The sequence below is a fragment of the Agrilus planipennis genome, unplaced genomic scaffold, assembly GCF_000699045.2.
Source record: "Agrilus planipennis isolate EAB-ADULT unplaced genomic scaffold, Apla_2.0 scaffold31, whole genome shotgun sequence".
Lineage (NCBI taxonomy): Eukaryota > Metazoa > Arthropoda > Insecta > Coleoptera > Buprestidae > Agrilus > Agrilus planipennis.
Window position 1 is genome coordinate 1,497,829 of NW_020439053.1, and position 15,479 is coordinate 1,513,307.

The 15,479-nt window shown below is 31.7% G+C and overlaps 2 protein-coding genes across 5 annotated transcripts in view; both read right to left on the reverse strand.

Moving 5' to 3' along the window:
* The window catches only part of LOC108732881 (mitochondrial glutamate carrier 1-like), a 129,296-nt gene that overhangs the window by 86,904 nt on the left and 26,913 nt on the right, over positions 1-15,479 (reverse strand). The window contains exon 8 of one of the 2 annotated variants that reach the window (XM_025977000.1): positions 14,535-15,160. The exons of the other annotated variant lie outside the window; for it this stretch is intronic. Within the exon in view, the coding sequence (XP_025832785.1) occupies positions 15,007-15,160 (154 nt within the window). The 3' untranslated portion in view covers positions 14,535-15,006. Of the gene's footprint in view, positions 1-14,534; positions 15,161-15,479 lie in introns of those variants that run through there. 2 annotated transcript variants of the gene reach the window in all.
* Positions 577-8,659, reverse strand: LOC108741133 (amino acid transporter AVT1D). 3 transcript variants are annotated; one of them, XM_018475799.2, is made up of 6 exons: positions 7,868-8,659; positions 6,101-6,334; positions 5,903-6,035; positions 3,895-4,148; positions 3,622-3,828; positions 577-1,203 (listed from the first exon to the last, which is right to left on the reverse strand). In XM_018475799.2, the coding sequence occupies exons 1-6, from the start codon at positions 8,013-8,015 to the stop codon at positions 794-796; spliced, it is 1,386 nt and encodes a 461-aa protein (XP_018331301.1). In that variant the 5' UTR covers positions 8,016-8,659; the 3' UTR covers positions 577-793. The 3 variants fall into 3 exon arrangements, with proteins under 3 accessions (XP_018331301.1, XP_018331302.1, XP_018331303.1); XM_018475800.2 differs by lacking the exon at positions 3,622-3,828; XM_018475801.1 differs by lacking the exon at positions 577-1,203 and having other exon boundaries at positions 2,157-3,828.

The window sequence follows — 15,479 nt, forward strand, 5'->3', positions numbered from 1 at the left end:
ACTACCACTAAAATTGAATATTATTATTAGTCATATTTATTACAAATTTTACATTTTTTTCTTTTAATAGGTAGTAAGTGGATAGATTTGTACAGCGATTTTTCTATTTTATACTGTGCAGATGTTCATTCAGGCGGTTTTTCTTTCTGTATCTTTTTTAGATTTACCGATAAATAAGCTCGCCAATTGCAACATGAAATTTCATACATAGCGATGTATATTAATAAATACGCAAAATAATTTAAAATGAAATCATATTTATATTTCGTGCGAGAATCTCTGAGAATTATATACCTACCTGCAAAACTAATTAATCCATTACCCTGGTAGCACCTTCTAACGAAGCATCGAGCTTAAAAATATCATTAAAATCTATTTTTTGTTTCATAATATTGGGTTATTACATCATTAATAAAATAAATGAATGTTTCCTTGTAGGTATTCGCTATTGTCGTAGGTAGAGTAATCAACAGACTATACTTTCATTGTATATTTAATTATATGAATGTACTTATTAGCAAAAGTACACAAAAAATAAAAAATAATTTCTTTACCGTTACATTATTAACATGACTATTTTATTATTTTAAAAGAATAAAATAAATTCTATCATCTGCTTTCTAGAAAAAGGTATATCAAATTAAAACTATCTCCACTAATTAATCGATCTAATTGTAACTGTTCTACAATTTCTTGTGTTGCAACCTAGCAATTTTAGAATGTAAAAAATTCTTCTTTCGTTGTCGTTGATTCCATTTTTTACAATTTTTAACCGATTTAAAATTGAGCATTGTTAGGTAGTAAAATTGTAAATACATGGAGGTGAGAATGTTAGGTATTGAATGTTAGTAACAAAATTATGATAAGTTGATAGTCCGGTCATTAGCAGGCCTATGATTACAATTACCACGCAAAAGTAGATCTCGCATGTTGATTTATCTTTTTCTTGGTTAATCGTAATATTTTTTTCCGCAAGAGGAGACTCATTTCGAAAGGGATGAGTCATAATCAAAACTGACTGTTGGGAACAAGTTTTACGAGCTATTCTTAAGTAAAACAAAGGGGGAAATATAAACGCTAAGGGACCTGTTAAAGCTGCGCCTACAAAAGACATTACCAAGTCAAATCGAGGCACAGACTCTGATACAATTATAGTGATTATAGTGAGAAGAGTTCGCACAACGCATCTCTTCCAGGTAAAATCTGAAACATACGAATAAATCTTTTAAAACTGAAGAGTACATGGGTGAATCAAGGAATTATGGATAAAATGTGCAGCGACGTCCTAGAGTCTAACCATGCAACTAATGTCTATAAGTTTTGAACATTCTAGATTATTTTATCGCTTTTTGGATCAATGTTCTCGACTGCAAATAAGCTTTACACTCCATAACAGATACAATTAAGAACAACAAGCTTTTCAGTAAAGCAAGCCATAAGCAGTACATCAAGCAGTTTAGTTTAATGCACCAGTGTTAACAAATATAATTGTTTTAAATTTGATGAGAAAAAACGAGTGAAATTTTACAGGGCTCTTTATAATGACTCATTACAATATTGTTTCATCATACCATTATACCTAAGAGCTAATATAAAAATAGGAGTCGAAAAATTAGAAGAAATAGCTGATTTTAGATATCTAGGAAGTCCGATAAGTCAGGATGGAAGGATTAGTAGGGATATAAAGCAGAGGATAGCGCAAGGTCGTGTCGCCTTTAATAAAAAGAAGTCACTTCTATGCTCGCGAACGGTTAATTTAGAAATTCGAAAAAGATTGTTAAAGGTGTATGTTTGGAGCGCGGCGTTGTATGAGTTCGAAACATGGACAGTGAGCGCGGCGGAAAAGAAAAGGTTAGAAGCCTTCGAAATGTGGCGAATGATGAGGATAACATGGGTAGAAAAGGTTAGAAATGAAGAGGTATTAGAAAGAGTAGGGGAACAGAGGACTCTATGGAAGTCAATAAAAAATAGGCGAGATAGGTTGGTAGGACACCTTCTGAGGCATGAAGGTCTAGTCAGAGACATATTAGAGGCAGAAACAGGTGTTAGGAGGGGTAGAGGTAGAAATAGGTTAGATTACTGTTCGCAAATAGTTAAGGAAGTGGGTTGTTCTAGTTTTAGGGAAATGCGAAGTTTGGCACAGGATAGGAAAGAGCGGAGGTACGTGTCCAGCCAGTCTTAGGACTGACGACCTTATTATGATGATAACATTTAATAAAAGCATAGCTTTTAATCTACAAGGAACTATCAGGCAACCAAATAAGTTCATGCGGTTTTTGATGGTAAAATATAAATATTTATTAAGAAACGATTACACACTATTATTCATCGAAGCAATTACCATCACATTCAACAACCGTTCGCCAATTTTTGTATGCCAGTAATGCAGAACTCCATGGATTTTGAATCAAAAAATTAATGTACTGCGTTTATTACATCATCTCCATCATCTCTGTGCCTCATATTGTTGTCAAGAAACAAAACAAAAGGTGGTAGTCACTTGATGAAATCTCATGAGAATATAGATGGTGCGATAACAGTTCTCAATCAAATTCAGAATTTTTTTTCCGGGCCACTCTTGCTGTACGCAGCCTGGCGTTATCCTGCAGGAATGTCACTTTCTTTCGATTGATTAAAGAATGCTGTTTTTGGTTGAGCGATGCTTGTACTCGTTAAAGCTGCTCATAATACAAGTTAGCACTGATGGTTTGATCCGTTTCCAAAAACTCATAATGGATAATTCCGGTTGCTGTCCACCAAACACGTAATAAAATCATGTTTGGATGCAAGGAAACTTTAGGAGTGTGTGGAACCAAATCACTATCACCAGCCAATGATAAGAATACTTCGAATTTAAGTACAATAACCACTTTTCGAAAGCAGGTTGACGTTACGTGAAATATTTATCGAGAATAGTAAGACCACTTAATACGTTGTCATTTGACAATTCACGTGGAACCCATTTACTTGACTTTCACGTCTTTGGTGGCTGATGAAGATGCAAACGAATGGTTTCATAACTCACATTGAACCTTTCTGCAAGTTTTAAACACATTGTCATGGAATTAACAAGTTCACAACTCGTTATTGTTAATAATCTTCGATCTCTCAGAACGTGCTTCATCGGTAAAGCTGAGATCTCACAAAGAAAATTTCTGGAACCACTTGTGTGCTGTTCGATCACTTATCATCATTTCGGGCCGCCATAGCAACTTTGGTACCAAGTTTGTACTCATATAATAAAAAACCTCAAATGTATATATGTTGGAGGCAGATGGCGAATTCGGTCCGCGGCGGAAATTATTGGACATATCGCCATATCCATACTGGACATGCCAGATGACGAAACAGTGATACAATTTGGAATCAGGATAACATGATTTGGACACATTCCGAAATGTGTCCAGTTATTTCGTCCACGAATCAAAGTCGCCATCTGCCTCCAACATATATCTATGTATCCGATGAAAGAAGGGTTTATCCTAAAGTAGATCAAAAAGTTAAACAATACTCATGGATAGCACTCTGTTGTAAAGAAAAACCGCACGAACTTATTTGGTTCCCTAATAATTAAATTGCATCGTCACACAATCACATTAAAAATAATGATGGGGTATTTACCTTTCGATATTCCTAACGATTCTTCTATTTGTTGATAAAGAGAGTTATTACAAATAGCAGAAGAAGTACATAACTGAATTGCTACAAGAAATGCTGCAACATGTAGAGAATTTGTAATAGTGAGAGACTCTAAAATACTTGGTTGTAAATTATCTCCAAGAACAATTGTGGCAACTATTGCTATAATTCCAAATAAGGCAATTGTAACTAAAAAGAGGTACTGCAAGTCAAAACACAACACCATAAAAGGACCTCTAAGAAATAATAAATTACCTGAATAGGCTCCAATAAGTGCTTTGCCAATACTTTTTCTATTTTTCATATCTAAATGTATATTTAAAATAGTCGGATGGATGTCGAATTGGAACGTTAACATCCCATAAGCAGAGAGCAATATTTCCCACAAGGAAAAATTTTCGGTAAATAAAGGTCTTTTATCTGAGGTTTCTTGCGTAACGATTAGCATATTAAACAATATTAATCCGAAGACGGACAAAACGATGATACCAGATAACGTACTCAGGTGTCTAAAACAGCATACTATCAGTTGCAGTTTTTCAGATAATTAAAAAGGAATAGGGGTAACTAGCCCAGACCAATTACATTTTTGTGTAGAAACGTATAAACTAGGCCTGATTTTTCACGTATTTGTAAAGTAAAAAAATTACGTATATCATTAATAAACTTTTTTAAAGCAAATCAAGGAAAAATTTTTTTTTGTTATTTCGTTTTTCTTCGTGATACATAGTATCCCTAATTTATTATTTAGGTCACTGGTACAAAGTTGGTACATCTAAATTATTTATTTAACTATTTAAAACTGTGTTAGTGGTGAGGCGGCTTACCGTATTCACTCACTCTGTGATACTTCCCTGCTATTTTTACGTTTCCCAATTATCTAATAAGGTAAGTTTAGACGACTATTATTATTATATTAGGTTATTAATTAAGTATAGTTAAATTGTTGACTATTCGGTTTCAATATTAGATTAATGTAATATCTCATTTGTAAGTATATAAAATTTGTTGCTGAATAACATGATGGAGTAGTTATATTTCAAAATAAACATATAAATTCGCTTTTTTATGACATTCGATAATTTTTTTTTCATTAATTTTCAGTAAACGAATATTCATAAAGAAAACAAAATTCTTTTGTGCCCACTTTTAAGATAAAAATCTGGTTCCTATTGCATTAAAATCTCAGAAAAGAAGCTTTTTAATAGTTACTAATGCTGCTAAAATTTCATGTCGATCGAATAAATAGGTGACCAATTAATTAGTATGTCAATAAAAAAAATAATTAATGCTACCAAATGCTAATTACTGATCTGTTATTACAGAAAAAACTCGGCTTATGTACATGGTAAGACATTTTTATTTGTTTTAAATTAAATGTTTTTTTAATACATTTTCATAATCTTTTCATAAAATTCTTCAAAATGGAAAAACCTCTAATTTAAGGCAAATAAAAGTATCTTACCTAAAAATCGAGTTTATAAACAAATAGCCAAATCCAACGTTAAATAATGAAACAATGTAATTTTAATAACTGGATTTAATAGATACCTTCCTACATATTCCATGTGAGCACAGATCATAACGGATCAAAAATAATTAGCATTTGGTAGTATTATGAAATTTATGGATTTTTTATTAACAAATTACTTTTAGCAGGATTACTAAGTACAAAAAGGCTTCTTTTCCTGAAATTTCAATGCAAAAGGAGTCGGATTTCTATCTTAAAAGTGGACATGAAATAAATCGCTTTTTCTAAATTCATTTGTTTACCACCGACAAATTGGATCCCCTTAGAAGTTATCGAAAGAATCATTCTTATCGATTTTTTCATTTAACTTTTTTTCACTAAAATTAACAAATGTACAAGAAAAACGAAAAAAAAAAACATCAAAAAGTCGTCCTCATTTGTTTATAAACAAAATTGCATACACTTATGAGCGGACGAACAAGTTTAATTTTTAACAAATTTTAGTGAAAAACTCAGGTCTAGTTCGAAGTTTTCCAAAAAGTTGCTATTTTTCGGCTATTTGCCTGGACTAAACAGTATAACGAAATAAGTAAGTAATAACTACATAATATTGTTCAATGACAAACAAATGTAGACATTAAATTGTTAAAATAAAGCACTTGGTAGCTGATACATATGCAAAAACTCATAATAATGATTTAACCCTCAAAACGAGTCAGATTAATTAACAAATCCTTTTGCGAAAACAGTAATTTACATAACACACATCCTTAATAAAACAGATAAAATTACTTGATATCCTTCGGACTTCCCAGCCACAGGAAAGGACAAATCGCTACTCCTACTATTATAATCCAGCTGCAGTATGATATTTTGACACTTCCACCGCCCACATTTTCGCCAAGTAGTTGTAAATTTTGTGAAGCTTAAAAATATTTTTCACCTGTATTCGCTTGTCGTTTTTCAATTGTGTAAAATCAAATAGATTACCAACGATTAGATTTGGGATACTAGCGCTAAATATTCCAATATTAACTAAGAATGTTATAAAGGCAGCAACGGTTTTTCCGTATGCTGCCTGAGCAAGAGCTGAATAAGGATATCGTCTTTTGGAACGAATGGATGGATCTACGTCTTCCATTAGAAGCCAGCACCTTCCTAACAGGATAGCAGTGTATATTTGAAGACCACAAATCAAAATGATTAAGGGGATTCCTAAGAATCCTGAAATTAATTATTTATTAATTGGAATTGCTTTCTTCTTTGTGTTATTGTTAAATTATTTAATTATTTATATTATATTATCAACTAGATGTAATGCATCTTTTGTCAATTTTTTGAATTATGCGATGCAAAGATATTGTCCATATTTTATAAATTGTGTTTACATTTCGAGTAGGTACAAGAGATACAAGTTTTTAGCACTTCCTAATGTAAGCTAGGGGTCGGAATTTATTCGAATTATTTGAATACTAAAAATTTGAAATATCCAAATATTTGATTATTATTTAAATTATCAAAATATGCAAAACATTATCTTTTAATACCAGCCACATTTGTTCTACTTGAAAGTTAATAATTTTTTAAAAGTTTTTTTTTTATTAAAATGATGATTTCCCTTTCGGGGTACATGGTGTACATATCAAGTTTATCGAAGGTTACCACAAGTTTTTATTAAATTATTTTCGTAGATTTACTATTGTCTTCATTCTTTCATCTATCCTTGATGCCTCGCATAATGACATTACGTATTGTGTTGTTTCTTCGTGTTCTTCACAAAGTTTGGACATCTTTTCGCTGCTTTCTAGCCAATATCTGTATTCTTTCTATTTGTTTCCTGTACTAAATTTGGCTACCATTTTCATGTTCTTTATTTTTCTTTTTATTTTTTGAACATATTCTGGAACTTCTTACCTCTATTGTAGATAATTTTTTGCATATATTTTGATTTGCTTATTCTTTCTTCCCTTTCTTCTTCTACCAGCTTTATTGTTTTCTTTTTTCACTTTTCAACTACGTTTTCTCCCATTTGTTCTCTTAATTTTACTTCCGTTATATCTTTTCCTATTTCTGAATAGGAATTATATTTTTCTGCATTCTTTCAAAATTATGTTGTTTTTCTTTTATTGCCTTCTTGTCATATTTGATAAATTTTACTGCAGTATCCATCTGGATCGTTTCTACCTTTATTTTCTCTCTAACTATATATTCTGAAGTGCGTCTATTTCTTTTATTTTTTTCTGATAATAATTTAGTTTTAACTTCGATCTTACCTAATAGCAGAAAGTATTTAAAAAAATTGTTTTGTATTGTTTTTTGAGGAAAAATTCATAAACATTTAATATGTTTTTAATAGAATCTATATGGGTTCTTAACTACTTTTTATTTTTTCTATGTAGGTANTAATTAAAAACAGGTATATGGGACGGATGTAGGCAAATCAAATATCGGATAATTTGCATAGTCAAATCAAATATTTGGATACTTAAAAATAATAATTTCCGACCCTAGTGTACAAAATATTTTCTTTTTAATTTCCATAATAATAAATTACACTTAATAGTTAAACTAAGTGTTAAACTATTCAAATGAAGGATAACCGATATCACCAACGTCCTTACAACAATAATACCAGAAACACAATATAAAACAATATTGCTAGTATTAGGTACTTTAAGTTTTGATTGAAACTTGATGTAACTAAAAATTCTCAAACCTTAAAAAAACTTATATACAATAAATAATATTCAAACTTACCGCATTTTATTATTGCATAAGGAAGAGCGACTAAAGGAAAAACGCCAAAAACATCCACTATACACATTGTAGCATAAGCTACGGATAATCCTGTTCTTTTCCGAATACTTTCGGAACTTATTAAGGCAGTTTTCTCAGAAAGATCCATGGTAATATCTTTCCTTGTCTTTTTTATTTTAAACAGTTTAGAATAATAGACTTTTTGTTATAATGTATAACCATTACATTATTGTAGCAGGTAACGTGTAACTGAAGGAGTTGTGTACAAATTCACTTTAAGGTTTCATTAGGTTACTGTCACTTCAACCGACATAGTATTAAGTATCATGGTATCTAATCCACTTGCTCGGTCATGGTATCGAAATAGCTTCCTTTAAGGTTGATATTTTAGACCTCTTTTATTATTTAAATAGTAATATCATGCCAAGCAAATATTTTGATAAGTACTGATTAATAGACAAAGATTGACTAAAAACAAAAAAATAACTTACACTTTGTACGTACTTATTGTTAGTAGCATCTGTAACGTGGAAAATTGTCAATAAAAACGTGAGTTAAAATATCAACAGAATTATCTTTCTATAAGGTATTAATTACGCACATTGTCATAGAACAAAAGTACAAGAAGAATATTATCTGTAGAACCAAATGATAATCACTCCTAATGTCGTAATTGTACCAATAACTTTATTTCGCTTCACACAATAGACAAATAAGACACCCCCTTAATTTTTTTTACTGTGCATTTATCTTAGACTAGCTTTTCCCTGTGGCTTCGCTCGCAGAAATTAATATTGTTTCTCCATAAAACCTTTTTTACGCTTTAATTTTATGTAATGTCGCCATCTTAGATTTTAAATACAAACGTAGAAACAACATTTCATCCTTAAGGGTTGATTGTTAAAAATTGCCAAAACACGTATTTATTTAACTTCAACGATGAGCAACCTTCGAGTAAATCCGAGTACAAATAAAATATATGCCATGGAAACGTTCCAACCTCTTTTCATTTGATTAATAATATCAAACAGCACATATACCAAGTTTCAAGTAAATTTAACCACAAATAAAGTATGTCCCAAACAAAAATCGTAACACCTTTTAACTCCCTCCTTTGGAGGTTGAATTTTTTAAAATGTCCAGATGAGAGACCATTAAGACCAAGTTTCAAGTAAATCTGACGAGAAATAATATATGTTCCATTTAAACATTGCAACTACTCTTTACCCCCCCCCCCACGGGAACGGGATAAAAAGTGTCCTTTCTCCGTCTTCTGGTTGTAAGCTACCTCCCCACCAATTTTCAGTCAAATCGGTTCAGCCGTTCTTGATTTATAAATAGTGTAACTAACCCGATTTTATTTTATATATAACCAAGGACGTAACCGGCTTTTTGTTTTGATGGGCTAACCTTTTTCAAAACTTTTGGGTGTTTAATTTCTACTAATGTTTGTTGGGCGGGCAGTCCTTCCGAATTACGCCGAAAGGTAAGGTCTCCTTTGGGTGGTGGTTAATGTGAGAAAGATGAGACAAACGAAATAAAGACATAAGAGAATTAAGTGAACATTATTTGTGGAATTTTGTCTTAGCAATTGCCTAAGTAATTCAAGTGAACCATAGGGTGAACGAATTCGGAATCAAACCAGCGTCCTCTGGAACGCATAGCAACAGTCTAAACCTACGCATTTCTAAAATCCTGATGCCCCCTTGTAATATTTAAATTTTGTTATTCAAAATTTTACGGTTATTCACCTGAAGGAAGCTTAAAAGGCCTGGGGAAACAGGAAATATCTTGTGTACCAATTACACATGTACATACAAATATTTTTATGTATGTATTAAGACGAACATTCACATCCACAGATTCACTAGAAAACAATTCACTGTTAATAACTCATTCTCGAATTACCTCATAGTCTTTCGTATAGTCAGCCGAAGGGTGCACGTCCTGCCCATTACCCACCAAAATATTGCCATGCCCCACCGGTGGGGACTGCGCCCCATGTTGGGAATGGCGGGTCTAGACCAAGCCTGATCAACATTTTTAACAGTTGGACGAAATTTTGACGATTTAAAAACCATTGGCGGACCACTACTTGTTGACGCATTGACGGTAACTATTTTTGTTATTTGATAATGTTTTGCTTCGTGCAAACACTTCGTAAAAAATCCTATGAGATCAGTGGCGTAACTAGGGCGTTATTAGCGCCTATAAATGCCGCCCCTTTCATGTGCCCAAAAGTACTGGTGCCGATGCCGAATTCCCTCCCGCAGGTAGTTTTGGTTAAAACATAGAAAGTCGAATTCCCTCCCGGGTACTAGCCCAGTTCCCCCCCGGTCATATCAGCTCCGATAATTAAGTTAACGACTACTTATGTGTGTGTCTAGCTTTTTGAGGCAAAGAAAACTTTATTAGTTTTAGTTTGTCTTGTTAACAATTTCTTAAAATTAGATGAAACACTTCGTATTTCAACATAAATTTCACATTGAAAATTTAGTAAAACGTTAGCAAATTGATAAATATGAGGATGAGCCGTTGGGAGGCAATTGATGTATAATTAGGAGGGAATTCGACATACCAAAAATTTTAACCCTAATTAAAAACAGGTATATGGGACGGATGTAGGCATTATCCCTAGTACCTATAATGTAGTAAAAATTTAAAGCAATCTGCGGGGGATAGACAGTATCAGTGATCCTAAGTGCCGCAGCCCGAGACGAACTGTCCTGGCTCCGATCGTATGAAGTACTTGAAAGATCAAGTATGTAAAATTGAAAAAGTTTTCTTAACTTTACATATACATACCGATTAAATGTATTAAATTATTTTGCATCTGTCAGAAAAATTTATACAAAAGAATTAATAGTTATAAATAAGGATAATGAAAAATTAACATTTCGATAAAAGATACGAAGAATTATTACGTTTCGTTATGAACTAGAATAATTAAAAGTTATGTGCCTACTTTCGTTTTATTTTTAGTAGGTACACAAAATACATTACCTGCACATAGCGATGATACTGTTTTTGTTGTTTAGAAATAACTCTTTCGTTTCTACTTCACAAACAATAAATTTAAAAAAATTAAATTAAAAGTTTTATATTTAAGTGATTATATTTTAAAATAAAGTTAAAAAAAATTAACACAATTTAATAACATTAACAGTAATTATAAATAAATAACATTAACTGACAAGTATCTATTTAAATTATCATTAAACGAAATTATGAATACGTACATACAATGCAACACCTACTTACTGGAAATATCATTTATTTTTTTAAAGATATTTACAGGGGTGCTTAACAACTGGAATAATTAACAATTTGTGAGGTACCTATTAATCAATTATTTAGTCCTAAACCCTAGAGCAATGAGAGAGCTCTTGTGAAATAATAATACCAACAGTTTGTCATCATCCCTTATAAAAATTAATAACAAATTTATAGGTACATCAATTATTTAACTTATGATTAGTAACGAATAAATTATATAGATCTTAGGTATTGCTGTTTAAACATTGGAACCACATAAAACATTCCTCTATATATCCATTAAAGTAATTAAGTACTTCATCAGCAAGGTTGCAATTTATTAAAAGTATGGTAGTTTATTGAATATTAGTTGTCAAGAAATTCACTTCCAATTAGACTGTGTTTAGATTACCTTAAAAATTTATATCATAATATTAAATTTTTAAAATCGAACGCGAATGTAAAGTTCCAAAGTTGCAGCATTTAACATGTAATCTCTATACTGAACTAAATAAATAAAAACCTTCTGACCTAGCAGAACAACTACCTCAATTTCTTAACTGCAAACAAGGTAAGTACACAATGAAACACAGCGGATGTGTATCAATCAGTCACAATTAACGAGAAGTTTTGCATTGAGTTTCATTTACAAGAGGAATTTTTATAAAACATTGAAGAAGAGACGAATTTGACAAAAATAGATGGAAAAGGAGAAGGTTTTAATATATATTTTGGATATCTAAACAGAAGTTTTTTTGTTTAAGATAGTGCAATTGTAATTTTGTACCTCTTTTTGTTAATATTCATGGTGTTCGCGCCTATTTGTGAGTGCCAAGGTATCGCAAAATGATTGTAGTCGGAGATACATCTTAGATCGGCACGGTTTTGTACGAATGAATGAAACCACAAAACCGCGTTAAAATTGTGATCAACGCGGTGCGAAACGTCTATGCGGTGCGCTACAGTATGCACTTACCTATAAAATATCACCCTTCATAATTATTTCAAATTGTTTTTAGAATTATGCATATAATATGTATACTTTTGTTAAGGATTTTTTAATAGACTTTTCAGCACTGATTATTATTCAATCTTTAATTTATAATAAAATTATTGTTGAAACAGCTTCTATTAACAACTTGTATTAACAATAATTTTAAAAATTGCAAATATCGATGATAATAATGATAATGAACAATGATGATAAAAGAAGACATTTCAGAAGAATCATTGTAGGGATTTCAATACATAAAAGTAAATTAATTTTTGAATTAATTTTTACCCTTACAATGGTGTTAGTAATTTACTCTAGCGTTATTGATTACGTATCATTACTTTAACAGTTTTATTATTAAATGGAACGTATCTATATTACGTAATCCATTCGGGGGGGGGGGGGTTCAAAAATACCATGGATGACCACAGAAGCGGGAGGCTAAGGTTTTCGTCTTGTGGTCAATATCCTTTAGGAAAATTTCGGGCTTTTTCGAAATAAATTCGAAACTTTCTGTTAGCAAAAAATAATTTAAAATTAATTTATAAATTACTATGTGAAAACTAGTGGGTGACGGGATTTTGGTATACAAGTTTGGTGGTCAATGAGAGATACGTTCTCTAACTAGTATAAACCGTTCAAAGGACGGATGGTACTGTTGTTAATGTGTGCATTCCGCTTTTATCTTAACTATCGTATCGTAACGTAATAATTTGATAAGACGGACGTTTACCCACAGCCACCACCACATCGTAACTATTGACCCTATGATTGAATATTGACATTTAAAAGATTTATTTTTCATTAAAAATTTCGATTAAACATCGTGGATATGAAGATAGGCTTAAGACCCGATTCCATATTTAAATTTAACATTTCAGAAAGTCGAATCTTATAAATTATTATTACAAACCTATGTGGGAAAACACAGTTAGGATAATAAAAGGGGGCGTTCTTCCGGTTCGTTATGTCGCTTAACCCTACAATTGCAACCTTACCAGAACAATTAACAATTTCTTTATATAATAAATTGCAATTTTAATGATTAGAGACATTTATGTTGTTATCTGATAACGAAAACTTTAAAAGCGACCGCTATGCATCTTAGTGATGAACAACGGCCAAGACCAAGACTAAGACTGTCTCAGTGTTGATCTTACCTATTCGGTCTTGATATTAGTCTTTTTCAAATACTTCTAGCCTTGGTCTTGCTTTTGAGGATATAGTCTCGATCTTGGTCTTGGTCTTGCTTGTTAAGTCTTGGTCTTGCTCATTTAATGTGATACTTACATTCCTTTAATAATTCTTATAAGAAACAACAAGTTTTTTTATTTACATTATTTTGATAATTGTCTTAAATGCTGAAATTTTTTGTCATATATGCGATCTTATCTTGACTATTAAAGCAAATAGTGTCGAAGGACGAAAAGTAAGGAAAAAGTGATTATAAAGATAGGAGACGAAAAATAAGAAGAAGTGGCCGATTTTAGGTATCTAGGAAGTCAGATAAGTCAGGACGGAAGGAGTAGTGGAGGATAGCGCAGGGTCGAGTCGCCTTCAATAAAAAGAAGTTACTTCTATGCTCACGAACGGTTAATTTAGAAATTCGAAAAAGGTTGTTAAAGATGTATGTTTGGAGTACGGCGTTGTACGGGTGCGAAACCTGGGCAGTGGGCGCGGCGGAAAAAAAAAGATTAGAAGCGTTCGAAATGTGGTGTCACAGGCGAATGATGAGGATACCGTATATATAGAGAAGGTTAGAAATGAAGAGGTTTTAGAAAGAATAGGAGAACAGAGGATTCTATGGAAGTTAATAAGAAATAGGCCAGATAGGTTAGTAGGACACCTTCCCAGACATGAAGGTCTAGTCAGAGACATATTAGAGGCAGAAACTGATGTTAGGAGTGGAAGAGGTAGACCTAGATTAGATTACTGTTCGCAGGTAGTTAAGGATGTGGATTGTTCTAGTTTTAGGGAAATGCGAAGATTAGCTCAGGATAGAGAAGAGTGAGTTACAAAAACTCGAGAACTTACCCTTCCTCCAATGCATAAATTGACTTTTCAGCGAATAAAATAGTACAAGGTACTTGAAATATCGAAAAAAATTAGGACAATATCAAGACCAAGACTCCAAGACCAAGATAATAAAAATCGTACTAGATATCTAAATACAAAAATATAAATATCGTCTGTATTAAACAGAGTATTATAAGTAAAATAAATACAGCCTAATGGACAATAGATAAAAATATGAAAAAAAACATGTCGCAATATCATTGCCGATTTATTATTAATACAATATTATGGATGTTTTACACACAATGCATATTATTATAACCACATTTTCAATTGTTTTCACTTTGTAATATTCACTATATAGAATCACAGAGGGGTTTGGAATAAGTAAATGTTAAACTGTACCTTATTACAATTGTATAATTATAAGTCAGATATAAAGATAAATAAATGAAAAATGCTAAGCTTAAAATCAATAAGTCTAAGGATGTAGAAAATTAGTAAAAAATATAAATAACAGCAAAAATAAAACTCTTTTAAATATATTCAATTACTATGCGGAATGTACCTAGAAATCCTTCTTTGCATTCTCGACGTTAGAGGACAACATTACACTTAAAGACTCTTTTCATACGAAGAAAAACTAATTAAAAATCTTCAATTCCTTGTAATGCTTCTCATCTATTCTGATCCATAAATCGCTTTTATTGTCAAACATTTTCGATTTCTCTTTTGTTATTCTTTATAATTAACAAAAAGAAAAATCCTACCACATTTCTGGAAATTATAAATTTCTGCCCTAACATCTACCTTGCAGGGAAATTGACAGCTGAACACCGAATTACTTATTAATTATGATACAGGTACCGTCGACTTATTGAACTTGATACTGCGATATGCCCAGGAGTTTTTCAGCAACTCCCAGGAAGTAAACAACTTGAGCTATCCCAAATAGAGGCGCTATAACGATCATTCGACAAGCTGCTCCTTTCAAGAAAGCTTGAGGTCCTTCATTTTTCAACGTTTTTCTAAAACAACCGTACGTGTCAGAAGCGAAAAATTTGCACTGATAACACAGGTCTGCGATAAAAAAGTTTTTTGTATAAATTTATCTTAAGCATGTAAATGTTGGTCTATAATTTGCAAATATAAACTTTGTTTTAACGTATCACGTCACATTTTTTTTGTATGTAGATTAATATATGTATATATATATATATCTCTTTGAATCGGCAAATTTATTTCTTTTTTTAAAAATTCATTTTATAGTTTATATTTCTATTTAATACTCTCTGACTGAGCATTATATTGTCTTTTACTTTATTTTAGATAGTCTGAAAGTAACTA